Source organism: Parasteatoda tepidariorum, chromosome 4 (genome assembly GCF_043381705.1).
Source record: "Parasteatoda tepidariorum isolate YZ-2023 chromosome 4, CAS_Ptep_4.0, whole genome shotgun sequence".
Lineage (NCBI taxonomy): Eukaryota > Metazoa > Arthropoda > Arachnida > Araneae > Theridiidae > Parasteatoda > Parasteatoda tepidariorum.
The window spans coordinates 98,944,872-98,967,272 of NC_092207.1; the positions used below are offsets into that span (position 1 = coordinate 98,944,872).

Below are 22,401 nucleotides of genomic sequence, written 5' to 3' on the forward strand. Positions count from 1 at the left end.
TCTAATTCTTATATCCAATCTCTCATGAATCTCTATCTCTAATTACTTTCAGAACTGCTTATAACAATTATTATTTTATCTGAAAATTATAAAATTTAGTATAATCTTTAATCATAAAATGTTGAAATCCTAACATACTGGTTAACTTTAATTACTAATGTAATCACAATAAGCTTAGATTTAAGAGGAATTTTAATGAACTAATTAAATTAGAAAAGAAAAACAATTAAAAATATACCTACCCTAGAGTCATCCTCTCTAAATTCTAAGGTGCCTTCAAATATATAAGTGTATAAAGTGGAATTATTTAAAGGATCACTTGAGTTCTTTTCTATGCTAAATGATTCTGACTTAGGAAGGAGTAATTTGGGAACTTTTTTTACAGCTGAAGCAAAGCATTGCATGATTTTTGGTACCTGAATGAAATGTGTAACAATAATAAGGATTTCAAAAAAAAAAGAAAAAAAAAAGGATAGCATATTTTAATAACATATTTCAAACGTATTTTTCAATGTAAAAGGAAGGGTAAGAATTGAATTTGAAAACAGTTAATGAATGGGAAACTAACGCAGAATAAAGCATATTTTCTGATACAGGAATTATATTTTATCTTACAATAAACAGTGTAATTTTATAAAGTTAATCTATTTTTATAATAAATTTAAAATATGATTTTGACATCTTAAAGACGGAATAGAGAAACAAATAATGAACCAGTTTGATCTTATTTTACATTGCGAAATTGCAAGATTGAAGAACTACTATCTTTTTGAAGCTGCAGCAAAAGGGATGCATTTATTTTTGGTACAATGCAAACATATTTAAATGACAACACAGAGGGTGTTTTTAAAACGTTAGAATGGTTAAAACATTTTCTTTAACTAAAAGACAAAGAGAAAAAAAACTGATGGTTTTAAAACTGATAACATTTAAAAATATAAAATTTTTAAGATAATCTCACACTTTGAAATCTTAAATTAAGGAACCTTACTTAAAACAATCAAGAGATTGAAAGGCATCCTTTAAGTTACTAGATTTGAACATTCAAACGTTGATAAAAATAGCCATATATTTGAAACTTTAGTTTCCTAAAATATAAAGCAATATAAAAAGTGAAAAAATTTATAAGCACCGAGCAAGAAAATAAGTTGGTGTGAGAAGTTAAGACGTAGAAGAACTGTATAAAAATGAATTATCTCATGTGAAAGGAAGTGAGTGAACTCAATGAAGAAGTCAACTCATTAAATCATCAAAATCTTATAATGTGAGAAATTTATATTTATACAATTTACTCATTTGTACTGCAATAAAAAAAATGCAAAGCTGAATGTGAAATTTTGCCTAATAACTTCTACTAACTGACTTTAATATACCTAATAACTTTTTTGCATTTATAAAACATTAAAATTTTTTTTTAAAAAACTTAATTACCAAATTTAGAGATAATCAGCAAAATTTTCTTTTTAAAACATTATGTGTCATGCATGCGTTTATTTTAACTAAAGTAAAAATAAGTCTATTTTAAACAAATATTGCATTCATTAAGCATGAAAAAGAATTTTTTTCTTTACTTAATTCAATAACTTACTTTAAATTTGTTTGTTTTGTGAAAGACGACTTCATGAATAGGAAAAAAAATATTCTTTATCTATGAAAATTAAGTGGTAATAAAGAAAACTTTTTCACTATCTAAGAATTCGACAATGGAATATTTTTCTTCCATAAATTATTTGCTTAATGATTAACTTGAGAGGACAAACGGATTTGCTAGGCAGGGAAACCACTCTGCTTAAAAAAGTTGATTTATAAATTAATTCCTTAGTATGATAAATTAATAAAATTTGCTACTTATTTCACTAACTCACTATTAAAATTACTTTGTTTTATAAAAAAAATAATCATTATGGTTTTTTTAAAGAAATACTAAATGCAAAATTTCAAAAAAAAAACGTCGCAAAGGAAAAAAAAATTATTAAACCTCATATTCATAAAGCATGAATAAAAGTATTACTTGATTCATTGAATAATTTTTTTTAATATTATTTTGCTTTATTGGAGAGAGCATTAACATGATTGTTAAAAAAATAATAATAAACTACAAACAATTAATAAAACTAACAATATAAATAAGTTATTGTAAGTTGTGCAAAATTTATAAAACAATAAGTTAACAAGAAAAAAAACTTTAACTAAAAAACTGTTACCATATGTTCCATTCATTGAGTATTAACAAAGAGTGCTACATTTAAAGTTTTGTTGTGTCTTATCTAAAGTAAAATATTATACAGATTATCAGAGTGGATTATAAAAAATATTACCCACTAGAATCATTTTAATACTATTGCAATACTATGCAAGATAAAATAGACAAGACTTACTGCTTCAGGGATTTCACAACGAAAGACATGGCATTGAAAAATTGTTGATTCTGGTATTGTTCCTAAACTACATTTGTGCACCAAAGATAAGCAATTTGAATCTTTAGAGCGTATTTCTCCAGCAAGTGGGGTAACAATTTGTAGAATTGGGAAACTTGCTATTTCATTAGAAGAGCTAGGTTCATACAAGCTAAAAGAAAAGAAGAAAAAATCAAATTTGTATAAAAATAATATTATAAAAGTAGTATACTTCTAATTCTGATTATCTGTAAAATCAGGTGATTTAGTAACAATGGATAAGTGATTTTCAAGGATAATGCAGAAAAAAGTTTAGAAACAGTCAACAATTTTTGTTAATTTATCGCAAATAGAAACTCTTATAAAAAAATATATTGCAGAAATAAGAATTAGTATGGATGGTGTTTTCCGTAGAAATGTAAACAATAACAATCTCGAGCTGTATGCCTGCTCTAGTTCCAGGTTAGAAAGTTTGCAGCTGCTTACAGCATGTTATTCTGCGAGGCGATATTTTCAAACGGATAGTTATGTTTTCAATAAAAGAAATAAATTAGATAATTTCTGAGCACAAATCTGCCATATTTCATAAGATATTAATGTTATTATGTAATTCTGGTGAGTTTGAAGTGAAAATTTGTCTTAGTTATTTAGAGATATGTTGTTAAAAAAGGTGACATACTAGACTTTGAATAACTCGCTTTTTTGGCAGTCTTGATATGGCCTCTTTCCATAAGTTTACTACTGTTTGTTCTTGTTACAAGCTGTGCACCATCTTACGTTAGTGTTAACACTTTTAGCATTGTAAACACAAGTAATAAGTAATCAAATACATTGTTTGCAAGAATCTCAAAACACAATGATGCCAAATGGCTTTAAAATAAAACGAAAACAGTAACCCGGAAATTTGCTTGCAGCGTTGAACTGAGCTTGCAGCGTTCCCTAGTGTAGAAAACACCATCCATTGAGTATAATATTTCATTGTTATTAAAGTGGTTTACATTAAACTTCTATGTCTGTAGAATCAGGTAATTTAACAACCATCAATGGACATGCGCAATATAGGTCAAAAATTTAGTGTAGGGCAGAACAACAAAATATAGTGGAAATAAGAATGAAGATTAATTATACTATTATTCCACACAAACAAAATTCTATCCACTCAAGATAAATCTGCCCAAGATTTCATACTAGAGCAGGCCCTAAATTCATTGTTTAGGCAAATTTTACATGCTAATTTTTAGCATTGAAAAAAGTAAAAGTGCCTTTTAACTTAGCATTACTTAAAAGATATTGCTATGCTTTAACCTTTTATAAGGCCAGGGTAAGTATACTTACCACCAAATTTGTTAATTTTTAATTGTTGATGGGAAGCTATTTTCCTACTTATGCTTTGATTCAGAAAATGCCCCATTGTTAATAAAACTTTTTTTTTTATTTATCTCTAATTTTTTTTATCTTTATTGTTATTTCTAAACATAATAAAATCTATTAAGGCACTTTGTTTTGCAAATTATTTTAAATAATAGTTTGTAAATAGTGAAAAGTTTGAAAGCAAATTTTAATGTATTAAAATACATTAAAATTTGCTTTCAATTATTTATATATTTATTACATAAAATGAGAAGATATAAATTTTTTTCTAGGAGTTTGAACTAAGAAAGGCATCCATGAGAAGTTCATTGTCAAAAAGTTATTTAACTGGATCCCATTCAAACACTTATAAAGAACAATAAAGCAGGGCCACAACTATAGCGGGGCAGTTGAGGCATTGCCTTTAGGCTCTGACAAAAAAAGTATAAAGAAAGAACTGCTGAAAAGAAATTTTTCAATTTGTAGTCATAAAATTAGATCCCTCTACCCTTGAAATAGAAAGAAAAGAGAAGATTCTTTCTTCCCCAGAAGAGCAATAATGCTGACCAGAGAGGGGTGTAAAAGGTCAAAGGCATTCAGTATAAATTACGTCAGCCTGTTGTAGTTCACAGTTGCTTCATTGATCTATGAGTTTGACCACTAAAAAAGAATACTGTGTGTTATTTTTTAGTTATGTATTATTATGAATTATATATGTCATGTTATTAGTATGTATTATAAATGTATTCATATGTTTATTAAATAAAATAATACATTATGTTTATGTATTATTATATTTACAAATATTGTGAATGAGATTCTTTCCCTTTGAAGTCCTTCCAGGAAAACCATTTGACAGCCCATTGACCATTATCCATGTGATGCCATTTCTAGTTTCTCAAAAGAATATATATATTTCCTTTTATGAGGGGGGAGAATTTGCAAAAAAAGCATTGTACCTAATTTTTGTTAGCTTGATCCGAGCAGCAATGTTTCATTTTGTACAAAAAAATCAAATTTAATATTCAAGCCAAGCTTTGAAAATTTTTCTTAGATGATTGATTGTTAATCAATTTTGTGATAATAGTGACTTATTGATTTCCTGTTTCTAAAATTTAACATACTTGTTTTTGTTAATTTTTAAGATTTATTGATTACATTAATATTTTTGTTATTAATTATCGTTTTCTTCTATGTTTTTAAAATGTGGCAAACATAAAAACATGAAACAATAATATATTTTGTCTAAAACTGATTCCTTTTTGCAAAATCAATATTGCTCTGTATGTACCTAAATTTGTAAGTTATTTAACTTTTGAACATTTCAAAATTTTTAAACTAATTAGTATATTTTTTTAAAAAATGTTTATATTTTTACGATTTTACTATTTCTTTCTGCCTTCAATAATTTCTTCGATTTATTGTGTTCTTTATGTGTCAAGCTGCAACAAAATTAAAAATCTTAAATCTGCTCCATACATAAAATACTATATTAACTTTTACAGTTAGTGTTGATCTTCATATTCCAAAATTTAATGAGAAATTTAATTACGTTAAAAATTATTAAACAAATTTTAAAATTATTAATTTGTTTGTCTAAACATTTTCGTAAAATTTTGTTAGTCTGAATGCTCTAAAACTTCCAGAAAAATGAGTAATTTTATATTCTTAATATTTAGATTACAAATGCTGTTATTAAACATTTTATTAATTATGATAATGGTTCATGCTGTTAATTTAGGCAAATTTTTCTGTTTCTCTTCTTTTTTTCTTGTATGTTTAAACATGTCTGGTTTAAACAAATTTTTAAAAAATATCAAGCAGTTCCATTTAATTATTTGTGGTTTTTGTTTTCAAAGATTTAGAAGTAATTCAATAAGTAATTTTTTAAATTTTAAAATTGAAAAACTAATTATTCGCAATGGCTTTGGGGTTGAAGCACTGACCTGTCGTTGTGAAGTACGAGGTTTATTGAAGTTCAATGTCCAGGGTCCAGATTAATTAATGAGATTTTTTATCAATTGTTTTCTCTAATTTTTATCACTGTATATTTAAATTCACCAAGTTGAAACAAAGATTAATACTTCGAAATTGAAATTATTTTGAGAAAAAGTATCCATGGTAGTGATTAAAGAATAATATCCAATTAATGTTTTGCATTAGATAAAATTAAAAATAAAGTGTCAGTGTAAAATGCTAAGTTCTTTAATGTAGTTAAGTTCTTGAATATGGCTGCGTCCATATAAATTTTACCAGATACATTTGTGTAACAATAATAAAATTTTAATACAAAAATCAATCGTTTTTAAGTTCTCTAAAATAGGTTACTTCGAAACTATATATCATGTCGTCAAACATGAATACCTTTTAAAACGATTAAAAAGAAAGTCTCAAATATAACTTTATTTGTTCACGTTATAAGCAAAGTATTCTTTGTTTTACAAAATACTTGCAAGTGTGAAACAAATTTTTGGTTACAAAATCTGCTTAAATTTATCAAAAAAATTGTAATCCTTAGAGTCATATAAAATCTTAATATCTTCAACACTATTAAAAAAAATGACCTAATGATGAAATATCCGTAAAATAAATTTCTTGTATTTCGAGTACATACTTCGGCAAATTATCTCTGTAATAGTTATATTATTAAATGATATTGGATAATAAAGAGTATTAAAAACTAAATTCATTAAAATATATTTTAATTAATTATTATTTTTGTTGTTTTCAAAACAATGGCAAATTGATATTTAAACTAAAGCCTCTCCATGTCTCAGGACCTCGAATGGCGAAGTTAAGGTATGGCAAAAAGCCTAAATATTTCAATGGTATGGAGAATATAAAATAAATTACTATTAACTCTTCCTTAGATAACTATTTTATTATTTACATTTTCATTGTTCTTGAAATAAGATTCCATCTTTTCTAATATATATAATTTCTATAATTTCTAATAGCAGGTACTTTCAATTTAGAAACGGTTTTCCTTTTATTATTTTCTTTGAGTGAGATTGTCTTTCATTTTCTGCTATTAAAATATCTTTAAACTTATTTTTAATCCATAAAGTTTGGTTAACCTTCTCGAGAGTATTGCCTAAGGAAAATAAATTTGAATAAACACAAAAAAAATTAATTCTGATTAATCTGAATCATTAGCATATAATGTTCAAGATTTTATTTTTATTTTTGAAAACAAATAAACAAAATTACTTCTGATAATAAACTATATGAAACTATATTCTTTAAAACTTTGTTTTTAAATATTTTAATAATGTCAAGAAATTTGCATTACTCAAAAATCGGGAATTCATATAATAGAATTGTAACTTTTAACTACTAATTTTGTAATTATTAAATGGTTTAAGGCATTACAAACTAAGAGCTGTTTAAATTTAAACAATGTGCAACTAAATTTTGGGGCTTTTAAGTGATGTAACTACAAACAACTCTAACTTTTTGAAGATTTCAAGCCACACAAATTTTATTGCATTATTTTTTAGCATTTACTATAGCAGCAAGTTTTCGGTGGTATAATAGGTTTAAAGATAGACAAATATTACAAAGCAGCTCCTGGTTGCTAGTCAATGTTTGTATTAGCACTCAATTTTGTTGCTTAATAATTATTTTAGAGATAACATGTGATTATATATATGACTAACAATTTAACACTGAATGCATTTTTAAAAAAAATTATACTATAAAAAACTATACTATTAAAAATGCTTGCCTTAAAGCAAAAATTGTACTAGTATGTATGTTTGTTAAAAAAGCAATTTATCAGTTATTACACATTTTTGACAAAACTTTTAACTGTATGGCATAAAATAATTGATGTACTTAAATAAAATTTTGCAAAACGTTCCAATATCAATGAACAGAGCATTCCAAACAAATCAAAAATCAAGCTCTTGTTGTAATAAAGTCTATAAATATAATATAGATGAAGCATAATAGAAAAAAACTTCAATGCAATATCTGAACAACTGAACAAAATAGTATGAAAATTAGAAAAGTGTTTTTATAAAAATACGACATAAACATACAAATAATTGCATTCACTCAAGATTTTCAACCAAAATTGTCTTAATATCACTAACAAAAATTACTTTTAAATACTAATCTGAAGACAAATTGCATTATGCTGTGTTCATTTTTGAATTATAAAGATTGTTTATAGCTTATTATTAGAAGAGAACTTAGGCAATACTGACAGTACAATTTTATTTTCAATCTATTTAAAATGGAAGACAAAAGAGAAAAACATTTTAACTTACATAATGTATCCTTCAGAGTTAATAGGCAGAGACAAGGATATATTAAGGGCTTTTGATGAATTCTCATTCAATATTGCCATATTCTTGCGAATTTCTGCTTCGTTTTTTGGATCATTCACTGCAGCACTTCCCAAGTATGTAATGCGATCAAAAACAGTATATTCCCCATCTGCTAATGTCACGGATATTGACATCAAATCTAAACAAATCAGAATAATTTCAATACATTGTGACAAGATACATATTGATTAAAAAGAACACTCAAATTATGAAGCGTAACTTTTTTTTAGCAAGAACCATAAGCAATGAACATTAGAGACAACTTTAATTAATAACAGTTCCTTGTTTGCAAAAAAACACATCAGTTTCTCATGAGTAATCACAATAACTTTAAAATTAGGAAGAAAATTTCTGCAATAGGAAGTCTGCAGAATTTGTATCATATAATAATTTGCATATGCAAATATTACATCTAGCTAACTTTAAAACAATTTACTTATAATTTTTAAGAAATGCATATTAGTAAAATTAGAAACTTGATGTTGCATCTGATGAAAGTGCAATCTTGCAACATTATGCCTGATTACTATGAAAGAGTATTAAAGATAATCGCCTATGTAAAATGAGTATAATTTGGCAAGTAATGTGAATGCATTCAGGGGTCTGTCTAGGTTCTTCTGAGAGGTCCCTATTTCGTGAAAATTTAGACACAATTTGTGAAAAATTATATTTAAAAATCAACACAAAAATATGGTAAAAATATGGATTTATCGTTTCTTAAGGGATACAAAAATAAAATTGTAAGAAAAAGTATTTTGCTAAAATTGAATTTGTGAAACTACCGTTTTTCCTAAAGTTGAATTTATGAAGGTACCGCTAAACGGTAATAAATTCGGCCTGGGCAGACCCCTGGCATTAGAGCACTTGATGCCATTTAAGTGGTTAAAAGCAGAGTTGGCCGTTGATTACAGTAATCGATTACAACTGTAATTGATTACAGATAATTACAGCTATGTAATNGGGCAGACCCCTGGCATTAGAGCACTTGATGCCATTTAAGTGGTTAAAAGTTACTTTACTAATATAAAGAGTACATAAATTTTCGAACTTAACTAAATATATAAATACATTTTTATGGGAAGGTGCTGGCAGAGTAATGTATATATATTTTTCACTGAAATTTCTTCCTATTTTGTCAAAAAATTAAACATGCAAATAAAAAAATATTTTGAAAATTTATTAAAAGGAATAAGAAATTATTTAGGTTTTATTTAAATATTACTTTAATACCCAATTGAAAAACAAATTCAATTTTGCATGAAGATAAACAGCATGCTTTCTGAAAACTTTAATAAACAGGGTGCGTAGCCAAATTATTCAACAAAATATATGCACCTTTTAAGCACTTTTCAAGCACTCAAAAAATATTTTTAAGCACTTAAAAAAATATCATAATTAGGCAGAGTTGGAAAGTTTTTGACAATTGACAGTTTTATCTTGTTTTAACCGTCATGTCAAAACAAAAAAAATAGTCTTTTAGCATTGTTTTTGACAATTGTCAAAAATCATGAAATTTTGAAAATTTTAGAACGAGTAGCGTTTTCATACGCTATGGACTGACAATACGCCGAAATAAATTAGGGTTGAATTAATTGTGAAAACGTTGAATAGAACAATGTGAACTGTGTCTTTTTGCATAATTAGTAGAGAAAATCAACATGGTGAAGGAAAGATCTCATTTTGAAAAAGGGGAAATGAAGCACTTTTTAAAAACACCCAATGAAAAAAGCACCTTTAAGGGCTTTTAAAAACGAAAATCGAAAATAAGCACCTTTAAGCACTTTTTAAAAATGCTACGCACCCTGATAAAGCAATTTAAAATAAAGTCATTTTGTTGCACTTCAGTTACGTCACACAAGAGCTACATATTTTTGTGACGGTCTGGGAAATATCCCTAAGAATCACAATTTTGATCCTCTGCAGAGGAGATGACTCCCCGCTTTGATAGCTCTGACGATCTGCGCGTGAAGACGAGCACTTTAAGGTAAACAGTTTAACGAGGATCAAAACCATGCATACTTGCAAGTTGATCAAAGTTTACACCCACTTGCTCACTAACCACAGCCAGTAAGGCTTCACTGCAGTGTTCCACTAGGAACCATGTCTTTACCATCAGTAAACAGTATGAGTGTGCAATTTCTCATTTATATGTTAGATATATGAAAAAATTATAAATAAAATAGTACAAATTAACAAATGGTAGAAAATAATGATTATGAAACTTTGTAACTGAAAGCCCATGTAGTCATTCTCATACAGACTGATCATTAAATAATAGATGTTTAAAGTCTTGAAGCTAGAAAAAATTTTCTCTGTAATTTTTTTTAAAATCTAAACTAACCTTAAGCGACATGACAGTTAAAGAAAGACATTTTTAAAGTAAACAACAGTTCCAATATCCTAATGTGATTTGGAAAATTAGGATATACGGGCAATAATCTGCAATTGGTTGAGAGCTAAAATATACTAAAAAAAACATATTCTTGTTTGTCGAGTTAACGAGGAGTGCAAAAAAAACCTGATACTGGCAGAATCTCAAAATTCTAAGTATGTACTTCTTTTTCATCCTTTATAAATTATTATTAACTATTTAAAGTATCAAACTACAGATATGCAATATTAGTGTTTAATGCCCATAGATTTTGAGAGCTTTTAAAAAGTATTGTAATCAGACTTGGAATTTTTAAATAATAGTTCAAAAAATACATCTCCCCCCCCCCCATATAGATTTTCAGCAATTTTTCAAATAGATACACCAAAAATTCATTTAAAAAAAAAATGAATATAAACATCATACCTTCATCCATGGGACTTGGAGAGGTAGTATACATAAGAACATTTTGATCAAAGGGATTCATTCTAGGAAGTCTAGGGTGTTGATGCTCATCAGAGATTATCTCAATGCTGCTACCACTATCAGACTTTTCATTGGGGTGCTCCTCTTTTTCAAGATTCTGCAACAAATTAAAAAGAAAAACTTTTTTTTACATGATCCACACCAAAAATAAAATATTAAGTCTGCAGAGAAAGGGAATTCAAAACAGTCCATTACAAAACTTTAGAACAAATTACAATAGTTGCTTTACAAAAGAAATTTTTATTAAACACTACTGATAATAAGAGTTTGTGAATATGCTTTTTAATGTCGTGAATATGCTAAATTTATTTTATGAGAGCAAAATATACTTTAAACTATTTTCCTTCAAATTCTGAAACCTTTTTAGAAACATTGTCCCCTAATTAGTTTTATGTTATTCTTTTTAAAAAAATTATTACTAAATTATTTTTAAGAAAAAGTTATTTTTCATGAGTTTGTAAACTATTCATGAAATTTTCTGACTTTTTTTTAATATCAGAAAATGCATATAAATTGAACTTTCATTTGAATCATATGTTTTAAGAAATAATTCTATGACTACTATCAAATTTCAATACATCAGTGGTTCCCAACATTATTCAGCCTATCGTTTCTCTCCGGATGATGATTGCCTCCTCCACTAAGCATTGATAATACTGAATTTTGCCGGGTTTTATTTTTTAATTTTCAGGGCTCTGTCTAGGTTTTTATGAGAGGTACCTATTTTGTGAAAATTTAGACATAATTTGTGAAAATTAAAAATATTAAAAAATCAACACAAAAATATGGTAAAGTAAGAAGATATTTTCAAAAATTTTCACTACAAATAAAAATCACTTATGACAGGTAAATTTTTATACATTGTTCCCCTTAGATTCAAAAATGATTTTGCTATTGTAAAATTTAGGGTTTAAAATTATACCTTAAATTAAAAATCTATAAAAATCATTGTCCATTGTTAAACTTCAAGTTGAATTTTTTTTAAAAAAAACAAACAAAAAAACATGCATTTAACAGTACTTGCACTAAAAGTTATTTTCATTATGAGAACATTTCCCACAGGGTCATCTAGAAAAAAGTTTCACAGAGAAAAAAATGTTTCATAAAAAAATAAAGGTCTGTTAGAATAAATTTAGAACATTGTTGGAATGTTTAGAATAATGTTGAAATTTCAATGTCCTGTAAAGTTTACAGAAGGAGCGACTCACCATTTAATTTTTTTAAGAAAAACTCAGCGAAAAAAAAAAAGCTCGCTATATAATACCGGTTAGGCTACCATACCGCACTATCTGACCAAACACGTGCTACCAACCCGGGAATTATAGTTTCTTAGGGAGACACAAAAACAAAATTTTAAGAGGCGGGGAGGAGAATAGTAGAACTTGTTTTTTTAAAAGCATTTTGTGAAACTACCATTTTTCCTAAAGTTGAATTTGTGATGGTACCGCTAAACGGTAGTCAATTTAACCTGGATAGTCCCCTGTTTTTTCAACAACAACAAAAAAACCCAGATATTTAAAGGAAAATTATTAAAACAAGAGTGCATATTAATTTTTTTAAATTGGAATCTGTGAAAATTGAAAACAATTGATAATTGATATTTTAAATACTCTATTAATCTATCATTCATATTGTACATTGACTGCCTTGTGTTTTCAGCTAGAGCATGAATGTTTGTCAGATCAAGCAAATGTTCAACCTATTTCTTAGTTCTGAGAGGATCTGGAAGATAGATCTCTGTTCAACCCAAAATATGATGAGAAAGCTCAGAAACTTTAATTTTGCATTTACTTATTTTATTTTTTTTAACCGGTAATTCTTTGTCTGGACTATAAACAATCGGTTTTGTATACGTATTCAATTTCGATATTGGATCGCAAAAACTTTCTTCGAACACAAAATCAAAGCACATGCAATTAATTAATTTTCGTAACATGTGTCAACCATTTCGTCGTCACCTCTATTTGACGAAATTTGTTTGAAAATTACTGATCTTTTTTTAAAAATTATTTAATTTTTATGAAACTTTATATTGATTCCTAGCACAAGAATGAGTTTGAAAAAAAAGCTAAAATTAGAAATCCAAAAATGCTATGTGCAAAAACACTTTTTAGATAATTAGAAAAATGTTTGAAAAATGAGCAAGAAAAAAGTGTATGTAGGAAGCATTTATCCACAAAATGTTATTAACGTTTTTCTAAAAATATCAATGTGAGAATTTTTTTTATTTATTTAAAATTTGTGAATATGAATATCAATGTGGGATTTTTAAATCACGCGAATACGAATCTCGATGTTTGATTTTAAAATCGCATGAATACAAATTTCAGCATTTGACTTTAAATTTGCGTGAATCCCGTTGTATAATTTCTAAGTCACTTAAACACGAACTTTGGCTTTTTTAAGCGATATATGATAAGAATCGTGAAAATACGAAACACGATGAGTGAATTTGAATCACGTGAATGTGATTTTAAATCGTCTTAGCACAGGTGGGGTGAAGCATGAAAACGAATGATTTTTTATTTCTCGGAAATTTGAAAACGATAAACTTTCTTCAAAAAGGCGGATTTTTTTTTTTAAAAATTAAATCGAAAAAAAGCAGACTACACTCAACTAGCATGCCTATAAGTCAAATGCAGAAAAGTCGCGGGAAAAGTGCGAAACAAAGAAAACAATTCTTATATCAATCTCTGTCACAAGAGTTAAAATAAGGTAGTAATGATTTTTTTTCCCTTTTTTTTTCTTTTTTTTTTGTAAAACTATAATTATAACAGCGATTGTAAGGAATTTTCAGTGAACAGTTTTCATATATTAAGTACAACTGTCGAAAGCTTTCTATTGTTGTTGTTTTCTTTTTTCTTTTGAATATTCATTGTTCCCTGATAGCCCATTAGGAGCAATCGCCCCAACTGTTCAAGATCATAGTTTAACGGAATACTCTTAATTGAGTTGTTTCTAATAGCTTGCACTATCTGAATACCACCAGTACTTTAACATAAAATGGAAATACATTACCAATTCAATATTTAAACAAAAAAAAAACAATAATTTATAAATTAGAAAGATAGTAATCCATGGCATATATAAAAATATTGAAGATTTTCTTATAATAATCTACATACAGGCAGGCAATATTTGTAATAACCAGGGTTCGTCAAAGTGAACCCAATCTAGAAAAATCCAGAAGAATTTTTCAGACAGAGATCACTTGAGAGGGGAAAGAAAAACCGATTTAAACGTAAAAAAAACGTTAAAAAAAACACCTACCAAGTGAGTTTTACCCAATCAATTTTCTTTGAAATTATAAAACCAAATCGGTAGTTGAAATGATCAAACTTCTGTTTTATAATTTCCTTAATTTATGATAACCAGTGTATATTCAAACATGTTTCAGTAATCAGAATTTTGCTAACAAAATTTAATTTAAATGAACTAAATACTCTAGAAAAATAAAGTACATGATTAAAAAAATATATTGCAAAAAAAATTTGGATAAGTATTGTTTAATATATTTTCATTAGGCAAAAGAAAACCATACCAGGTGATTATATATCAATAAATTTTTATATTTACATAGGCTCCCAAAAGTGTTCATTCACTTCAAACTTTTATTGAAATAGGGCAGTATTACTTTATTAAAATGAATATTCCAGAATGAGTATTTAATAATGTATGGAATATTTTAAAAATGAAGCAAAAGTTTATTTTTAAGAAAACGATTATCAATAAGTAATAAAATTTTGACCTTACAAAAGTCAACCTACACTTAAATGTTTTCGGATTTCAGAATTAAAATTATCGTCCATTGCTTTAATATTTACATGCTAAGTTTTCTTTTTAAAAACGGCTCATAGTCGTAATGAAAGAATGAACAACATTTGAAAGTTGAATATTAGTCATATAAGAGGTAAATGCAGCAATAAAGGAAACGAAGGAAATAAAAATATGACCAAACAAAATACAAAAAAAAAGTTGCATTTATTTACAGACTTTTAAAAGCTATTGTATATGCGAAAAGGAACTCGATTAAATGTTAATTTAACGAAAAAATTATAATACTTACTGAAAGGCGGGAATTCTTTTGAAACTGTACGATGACTTTTGTGAAATAAAGTTTTAGTTTCTTTTTGATTATTGATTTCTTTTACTTCTTTTTAACAAAATATATGTTATACAGTTTTGCTAAGAATATTATATTTTTTTATTATTAAATATCCATTCTGAAATATTCGTTTTAATTAATAGAAAGTCTTATTTAATTGAAGATCATAAATGTAAGAACACTTCAGGCAGTCACTGTATTTACCTTTCAATATAAAGTCATTTTATACTGTATTTTATCTAAACAGTGCTCTTTATAAAAGTCATTGTTCATCTTTTATTTGAACCAATATCTCAAGTCAAATGTTTAAATAATGTTGTATTGAATTAGCAATATTATTTTAAGAGATTCAGTGTACAAAAATGAATGTCGCAAATGCAAAATTGTATAATTTCTTATTGCATACTATATAGAAAAAATTCATTTAATTTTATTCTTTTTTTGTTTGTTTGTTTGTTTTTCTCTTATTTGAAATTAAAATATTTAAAGAATTCCAATCTAAACACATTATTTTTTAATTTTAGCATCGTCAATTGTTTTTGTTATTACAACTAGAAGCTTGTACAGGGTAGAACAAAAAAAAAACAAAGTTTCGTTATCCTTCTTCTGAATAAACGATGAATAAAAAAAAAAATATGTTTATACATCATTTAACATGTTTCCTATACATTCCTTAGTCTTTTTCAGCTTTTTAGGGTAAAAGGAGAAACAATTTTGGAAATATCATCTCTGGAATGCAAACAACTTTTACGAACTTTCGATACTGTGATTACTAGAGCCCGGAAGTTCAGGCAAAATGCCATAAATGCCCTTTTCTGCCTTTTTTAAACGTTTTCTTCTGAAAATGCCTTTTTCTTTCCTTTTGTTCATAAANATTCCGGGCTATAGTGATTACTATACAATTCGAATTTTGAATCAAAATTCAAATACTCACCAACAAAACAGCAAAATTAAATGTCAACATATTGTTGGTTCTTAAAAAAACCTTTTTTTTTTAATTAAAACATGTTTTAAAAGGTTAAAATGAAATCAAGAAAATTAGCATTAATGCAACAACTGTAACGATTTGTAGACTGTTAGCGATTGTAAGAAAATGTCCGATTGGTAAAATTTGCTGAGTAAAAATAATTCACAAATTTTATTGGATGGGAGTACATGAAATTTCAGAAAAAGAGTGCAGTATAAAATCTATTGTTACTAAATTATAACCAGCTAATTTTCGGAGAATTTTATAAAGTTAAAAATACTAAAACATTTTGAATATTTTTGTCAAAATAGAAGGGAAAAAAATACCACCAAAGCATCGGAACAAATATGAATCATAAATGGATTCAGCCCGCGGACTAGGAAAAAAAAAAAAAGCAACCTACTTTTAAAAACAGAAGCAAATATTCTTAGCCCCTTCTTCCACCTCCACCACAATCTTTGCCTATCCTAAACTGCAGTCTCCATAGAGATCAAAGGTTTCTCCATTCGTTTAGAAACCATGGGAGAAATATAATTTATTTCAAATTTTGATGCCGGCAAAGTATCGCTATGTTGATGCTATTTCAACTGTTGGGTGATACATAAAGTGAATGTAACGGATGGTATAATAATTAAGAAAATTAGTAAATAAATTAAATTAGAAAAATTTTTAAAAAATCGAAGAAAAAATTTCCAGTTTTTCTTTAAAATTCCCTGATAATTCCAGGTTTTCCAGGCAGGTGGCCACCCTATATGTGTAATATCTTTACTCATTTTACTCATTGCATAATTTATTTGGATTGTAAACCCTTCAGGGTTTGTTAAAATATATCAAAATATATATTTAACATTTTTAAAAAAGAATATATTTTTAGACANTTATTTATATATATATATATATATAGAAGGCAGAAAAATGACTAAAATAGTTAATCTTATTACCATTTCTTTTATAAATCCCTTAGTAATACTTATTAGATATATACTTTCAGTATATATCTTATTCTTAGATTTGGTACGCATAAAAATGTTTTGCATAAAAATGATTAAAAAAAACGCCATTTATCTCAAAGGCTGACATAGACTGGTTTTAGTACATATATTGTTAAATAAATAAAGCCTTTAATACTTAAACAAAAATTGCACATACTTCTTCCATGGCCTTTACATAAATGAGAGTAGAAGGTAACTTTGAAACAAAACCATATCTCAATATTATAAACATTAAAATTAAAAATCTTTTTTGAAATGCAATATTTCCTTTACGCTCAAATGATGAATCCTTTTGTTCTTGTTAACACAATAAACTTAACTACAGATCAATACTTCGCATATTAATTGGCAATAAAATAGACGCTTAAACTAAGTAGAAAAACATAGTACCATTTTTCTTAGAACAATAAGCTCAAAGGTTGCAAAAATACGAAGTAAAAATAATTTTAAAAAATGGAAACAATTAATCACGAGGAAAAAAAAACAGTAAATAACGATTACACACGCACATACAAATTCCGAAAATTCGATAAAAGAAAATCATTTAAATAAATACAATTAAAAAAACGTTTAGAACTTTTTAATAAATTTGAATTTAAAAATGCACTTGTTTCTCCTTTCTACCACAATCAACGAAGCAGATCGACAAATGATTGCGGAAGTTTCAGTACGTAGAAGTAATCGATACATAACCCTCTAATTAAGAAGCCATAGTAAATAACTCGTCGAAACACAAATTTATGATTAGAGACAAATACTATCGTCATCGGATTTACTCGTTCAATGTGTTTAGATTGGAAACTAAATCCGATGAAGATTATCGGTTTAGGAGATCGCGCTCGATGAAGAAGAAAGGGATTCCAAAAAAATCATGTACTTTTTTTTTTATACATAATTTAAATTAGTTTTTTTCCTCAGTTAATCTTATCTATGTTAAACAAAAACAAAAAAATTACCGGAAACTTCACGTGCTTTTTCACTCTCAAAGCACAAAAACTATTGGTAAGTATAAAATTTTGCACTATTTTAGAGATATATTTTGGTAACAATATGAAAAGAAAATGCTTTTGTTGCGAATATTATTTGAGTATTTTATGTAAAAAGTGGGAGTTTTTTTTTCTTTCACTGCGTTATTTAATTAAACAGTAAAATTATTATTATTATTGCAGTTATGTACTCTTACGCCATACGAGGGGTGATCTCAAATATGCTAATTAATTAGTGCAGACGATATTTTAAGTTACGAAATCAGATATAAACACTTACTTTCTCAAACATGCCTTTCTTTCGACAGATTCGGATTTTTGACCTATCTCGAAATATAGGGAGTAGCCGCAATCTGGGAAATATTTTGGTCCCCATAGTTTGGTCAGGAGAGCGATCCAAAGTTTGGACCATGGGTGAAAGAGAGACAGAAAAGCTGGTAGTAAAATCATTTCAGTTTTAACTTGCTCTTGGGAGGAGCAAATCTATTCTCTTTTAACTATTTATCTTTCTTCTAAACTATTCAACAATATCTACTTATTCTCAGGAAAGAATTAGTTTTATATGTATGCTACAATTGTAAAAAAAATCTCGGTAGTTACAAAAATGTAATGTTTCTCGAAAAAAATACTGAACTAGTTTTTGCTCTTTTCCATCTTGGTATACGAGTTCGTATATAGGCTGTCAGCTCCTTAAATAATGTTAACTTTACTTTTTGCGTATTTCGCCATATCTCGAGAATTTTTGAGCGAATTGAAAAATGTTTGCACACAATTATAAAATTCGTTTATCCAAAGATGATTTCAATCAAAATAAAAAAAAATTTAGTAAACATTCATTATTTTGCTTAATAACAGTCTAAAACTTTTATTTGTAAAGTATAAAAATTTTTACGTCATTTTTAAAGTATGTAATTTTGCATGGAAAAATTTGAAATTTGAGCGAAATCGGTTGAATAGTTCCTGAGAAATCAAATTTTAAGTAAACGATTTTTTCAAAATGCCATTTCTTATTTAACCGATTTCTCTTAAATTTTGTATTTTACCATGTAAAATTAACTACTTTAAAATGACGTAAAAAATTTTATACCTTACAATTCAAATATTCTTCGATTATTATTAAATAAAATAATAAAAAATAATTATAACATTTACGAAAATTTATTTTTTGCAATGAATTATCTTTGGATAAATGACTTTTATAATTGTGAGTAAAATTTTTCCAATTTGTGTAAACGGTTCTCGAGATATGGTGAAAAACGCAAAAAGTAAAATTAACATTAAGGGGTTCAAATATTGGATCGGACTATAAACTATGGGGACCCTATTTCCCAGGTTGAGGCTACTCCCAATATTTTGGAGAGAAAAAGGCATGTTTATTTAGAGAAAATGCGCTTTTGTGTCTGATTTCGTAACCTAAAATATATTCTGCATTAATTAATTAGCAATATTAGAGGTTACCCCTTCAAACTATCAAGATTAAGTAGTAGAACGTGAATATCAGATCATTAGATCAAAAGTTAATCAGGGTAGTCCGTCTTTTTTTTCTTCTTTTTATAATCAGCACTGTACAAAACTTTTCCTTTTTTAAAAATTTTCGCATCCAGTTTTGACGTTAGAATATAAAATTCGCATACAATACGCTACGATTAGCAGTTAAGTTTTTAAAGGTTTCAAATTTAGACGTATTAAATTTGCGCAGAAGGATCGAATATCAATTCACACCAATATCTTCATCACAGGTAGATGCGAGTTGAGCGAATATGCGAGTGAAGCGAGCACAATAAAACAAGTTCTGGACTGTCCTTCGAGCCGTATCGTACCGTGCGTCGTCCAGACAAGAATAAAATCAAATAAAACATAAAATTAGAATAAAAAAATTAACAAAATAAAAATTTAAGCGATTCACAAAAAGTTTCTAATACATATAAAAAAAAATTCTTTTTTCATCATTACACAAAGATGGTGCTCAATGCTTTAGATCTAAGAATAAATGTTATTGAAAAACTTAGCATGTAGAAAAGAGGGGGGGGAAAAGGAGAAATATATATATTTATGTTTAATGAATGTTCGAAACATTAAGGAAAGTGTGAACTTGTACTTGTGTGAGTTGGATTGCAGTATTTTAGATTGAGGGGGGAATAGGAAGTGACACAACTTCTTTCCGTTAATAAGTTTATTTCCGTTTCGATTGCTCATGAGCAGTGAGTGATAAAAGTTTTCAGAACAGTATTTTTGAGGAGGGGTGAGTAAATAATAAGTAAATAAATAGAAAACTGACTTAATATTTATAAATTTTCATAAATTCCTGGTTAAAATCAAAATTTCATCTACTTACAAGCAAAACAAAGTTTTAAAAAGCATTCACAAATACTTATATAGATTTTAACGATATAATTTTAAAAAAGCAACATGAGAAAAAAATGAATGCTGCTTAATTTTATGCATAACGTTGGCTTATTAAATCAATATTTGAAATATGTTAACGGAAAAACAGGTAAAATAAAGTAGATTATTAAAGTAAATAAATTTACGATCCAATAAATGCAACAAATGACAATTTATTCAAAAATCAGTCTTTACATTCAAAAATAGAAACCTAACGGTATTATAAATTTAAAACCTAAATGAAAATCAAAAGAAAGTAGTGAAATACAAACCATAACTATTTATCCAAGTCTTTTTTTTCTTTCAAACTTTTATTGATTTAATAAAAAGAGGCAAACACTTCTGACTCTAAACGTGGACCAAAAAGGGACACATTTAGAATTTCTGTAAAATAAATACTTCGACTCGAGACGTTTTGAATGGGTTGACTGATTGTTTGAATATTGAAAAAAAAAATTTTTTTTAACATTTACTGCTAACTCGATCAAAAAATCAATTCTCAAAATCACACTAATTCTGAATACTCAGAGAGAAAATACATAATTGACGATTATTTAAGTTTCAAATACACTTTGCTAGTTTGTCTTTTACCGGCCATAAAATATTAACGAAAACAATTCATTTAAGTTAATTTTAGATGTAAATAAATAAAATAAAAATTCGAATTAAATTTTTTTTACTAAAATAAGTGATCAGAAAAAGTGTCCAAACCAGCTATAACACTGGAATTTTAAAAGATGCGTTTAATTATTTAATTTTAAACAGAGCTCAGTCTATTTAAAAAAGAAAATAAACAAAAATTTCACTACAGCAGAGACAGAAGGGGAAAAAAAGCACTCATTCCGGAACTTCAAACTGTCAAGCATCATTCAGCATTAGCATTTGAAGAAAAAAAATTAAACTGAGCTTGTTTCATATATAAAAATGTTTCATGAATTAAAGTTGGATTTTGAAAATAAAAGCTTTTATAAATGTATAAGTACTAATGTATTTGTATGTACAATATGTATAAGTAAATGTATTTGAGTACTATGCACACACTATATTTTTTTTAAAAATGAATGATGCAAAAAAAAAAAAGAAACATACGGCAGTATGGTGAGGAGGAGGCGAAATGTCCAGCATTTTGCCATCAATATCACGCAAAACTTCCTGCAGAGATTGTTTCAGATACTCTTCATTTTTATCACCTCCAATGCAAAGCTTAGGCTCAGTGCTGTTTCCAACTAACTCAAATTCTTCGCTAGTTGGCAGGGAATCGGAACTTCGATTCACATCATCGTCCATTGTCCTTGTTTAAGATCACATTGCACACACACTTTTATTTGGATTCTGTAAAACAATAAATATATTTACAGACTGAAGTCTCATTTTTTTTAAATTTTATTTTGTAAAATGAAACACAAGTTTGAAACATTTAAAATAAACATATTTGTTGGACTTGGAGCATCAAAAAAGAATACCGAGATTTTGAAATCTCTTTACTCTTAGTTACTTGTGACCTCACTTGCGCGTTAAATGACTCGTAACATCAAACTATAATATTTTTAATGAATCAGTTAATAAATGTTAAAATTTTAATTTCTTGCGTTTAATTGTTGTAAAAGGATGAGAAATTTTCCTCCCCTCATTAGAATTACATTGAAACAATGACTGATATGAGCCACCTAGAAAATCGAATCATAGTCGCAACTGAAACGGTTAATCCAGAAACGAGCTATTATTGATATTATTATTTTGATGTCTGTCGAACTGGTACTCTTTTTTTAATTTCACTTTTTTAGTTTCTTTTGCAAAATGTAAAATTTTAATTCCAGATTCTTTTTCGATAATACTGTATCGACTTTTTCCAAACGTGACATTTTCACATCAAACTGTTGCTTAGAACGGATTCCAGGCTTGTACTTCACAAGTTTCTGTCCTTTTCCACTCGATAGTAGCATAATACACAGAAATATATAATGGCCAAAATGCTTTCCAAAATGAACGTTCATATAAAAAAAAAACACTCCCTTCTTAACATTTTGAA

The 22,401-nt window shown here is 27.2% G+C and overlaps 1 protein-coding gene across 2 annotated transcripts in view; it reads right to left on the bottom strand.

Moving 5' to 3' along the window:
* Window positions 1-22,401, bottom strand: part of LOC107441195 (rab GTPase-activating protein 1) — a 66,226-nt gene that overhangs the window by 27,222 nt on the left and 16,603 nt on the right. The window contains exons 3-7 of one of the 2 annotated variants that reach the window (XM_016054361.3): window positions 21,462-21,704; window positions 10,878-11,034; window positions 8,021-8,219; window positions 2,379-2,568; window positions 243-416 (exon numbers count right to left, since the gene is read on the bottom strand). In XM_016054361.3, coding sequence (XP_015909847.2) covers window positions 243-416; window positions 2,379-2,568; window positions 8,021-8,219; window positions 10,878-11,034; window positions 21,462-21,659 — 918 coding nt within the window. In that variant the 5' untranslated portion in view covers window positions 21,660-21,704. Of the gene's footprint in view, window positions 1-242; window positions 417-2,378; window positions 2,569-8,020; window positions 8,220-10,877; window positions 11,035-17,158; window positions 17,183-21,461; window positions 21,705-22,401 lie in introns of those variants that run through there. The other variant, XM_071180234.1, reaches the window with a different exon arrangement.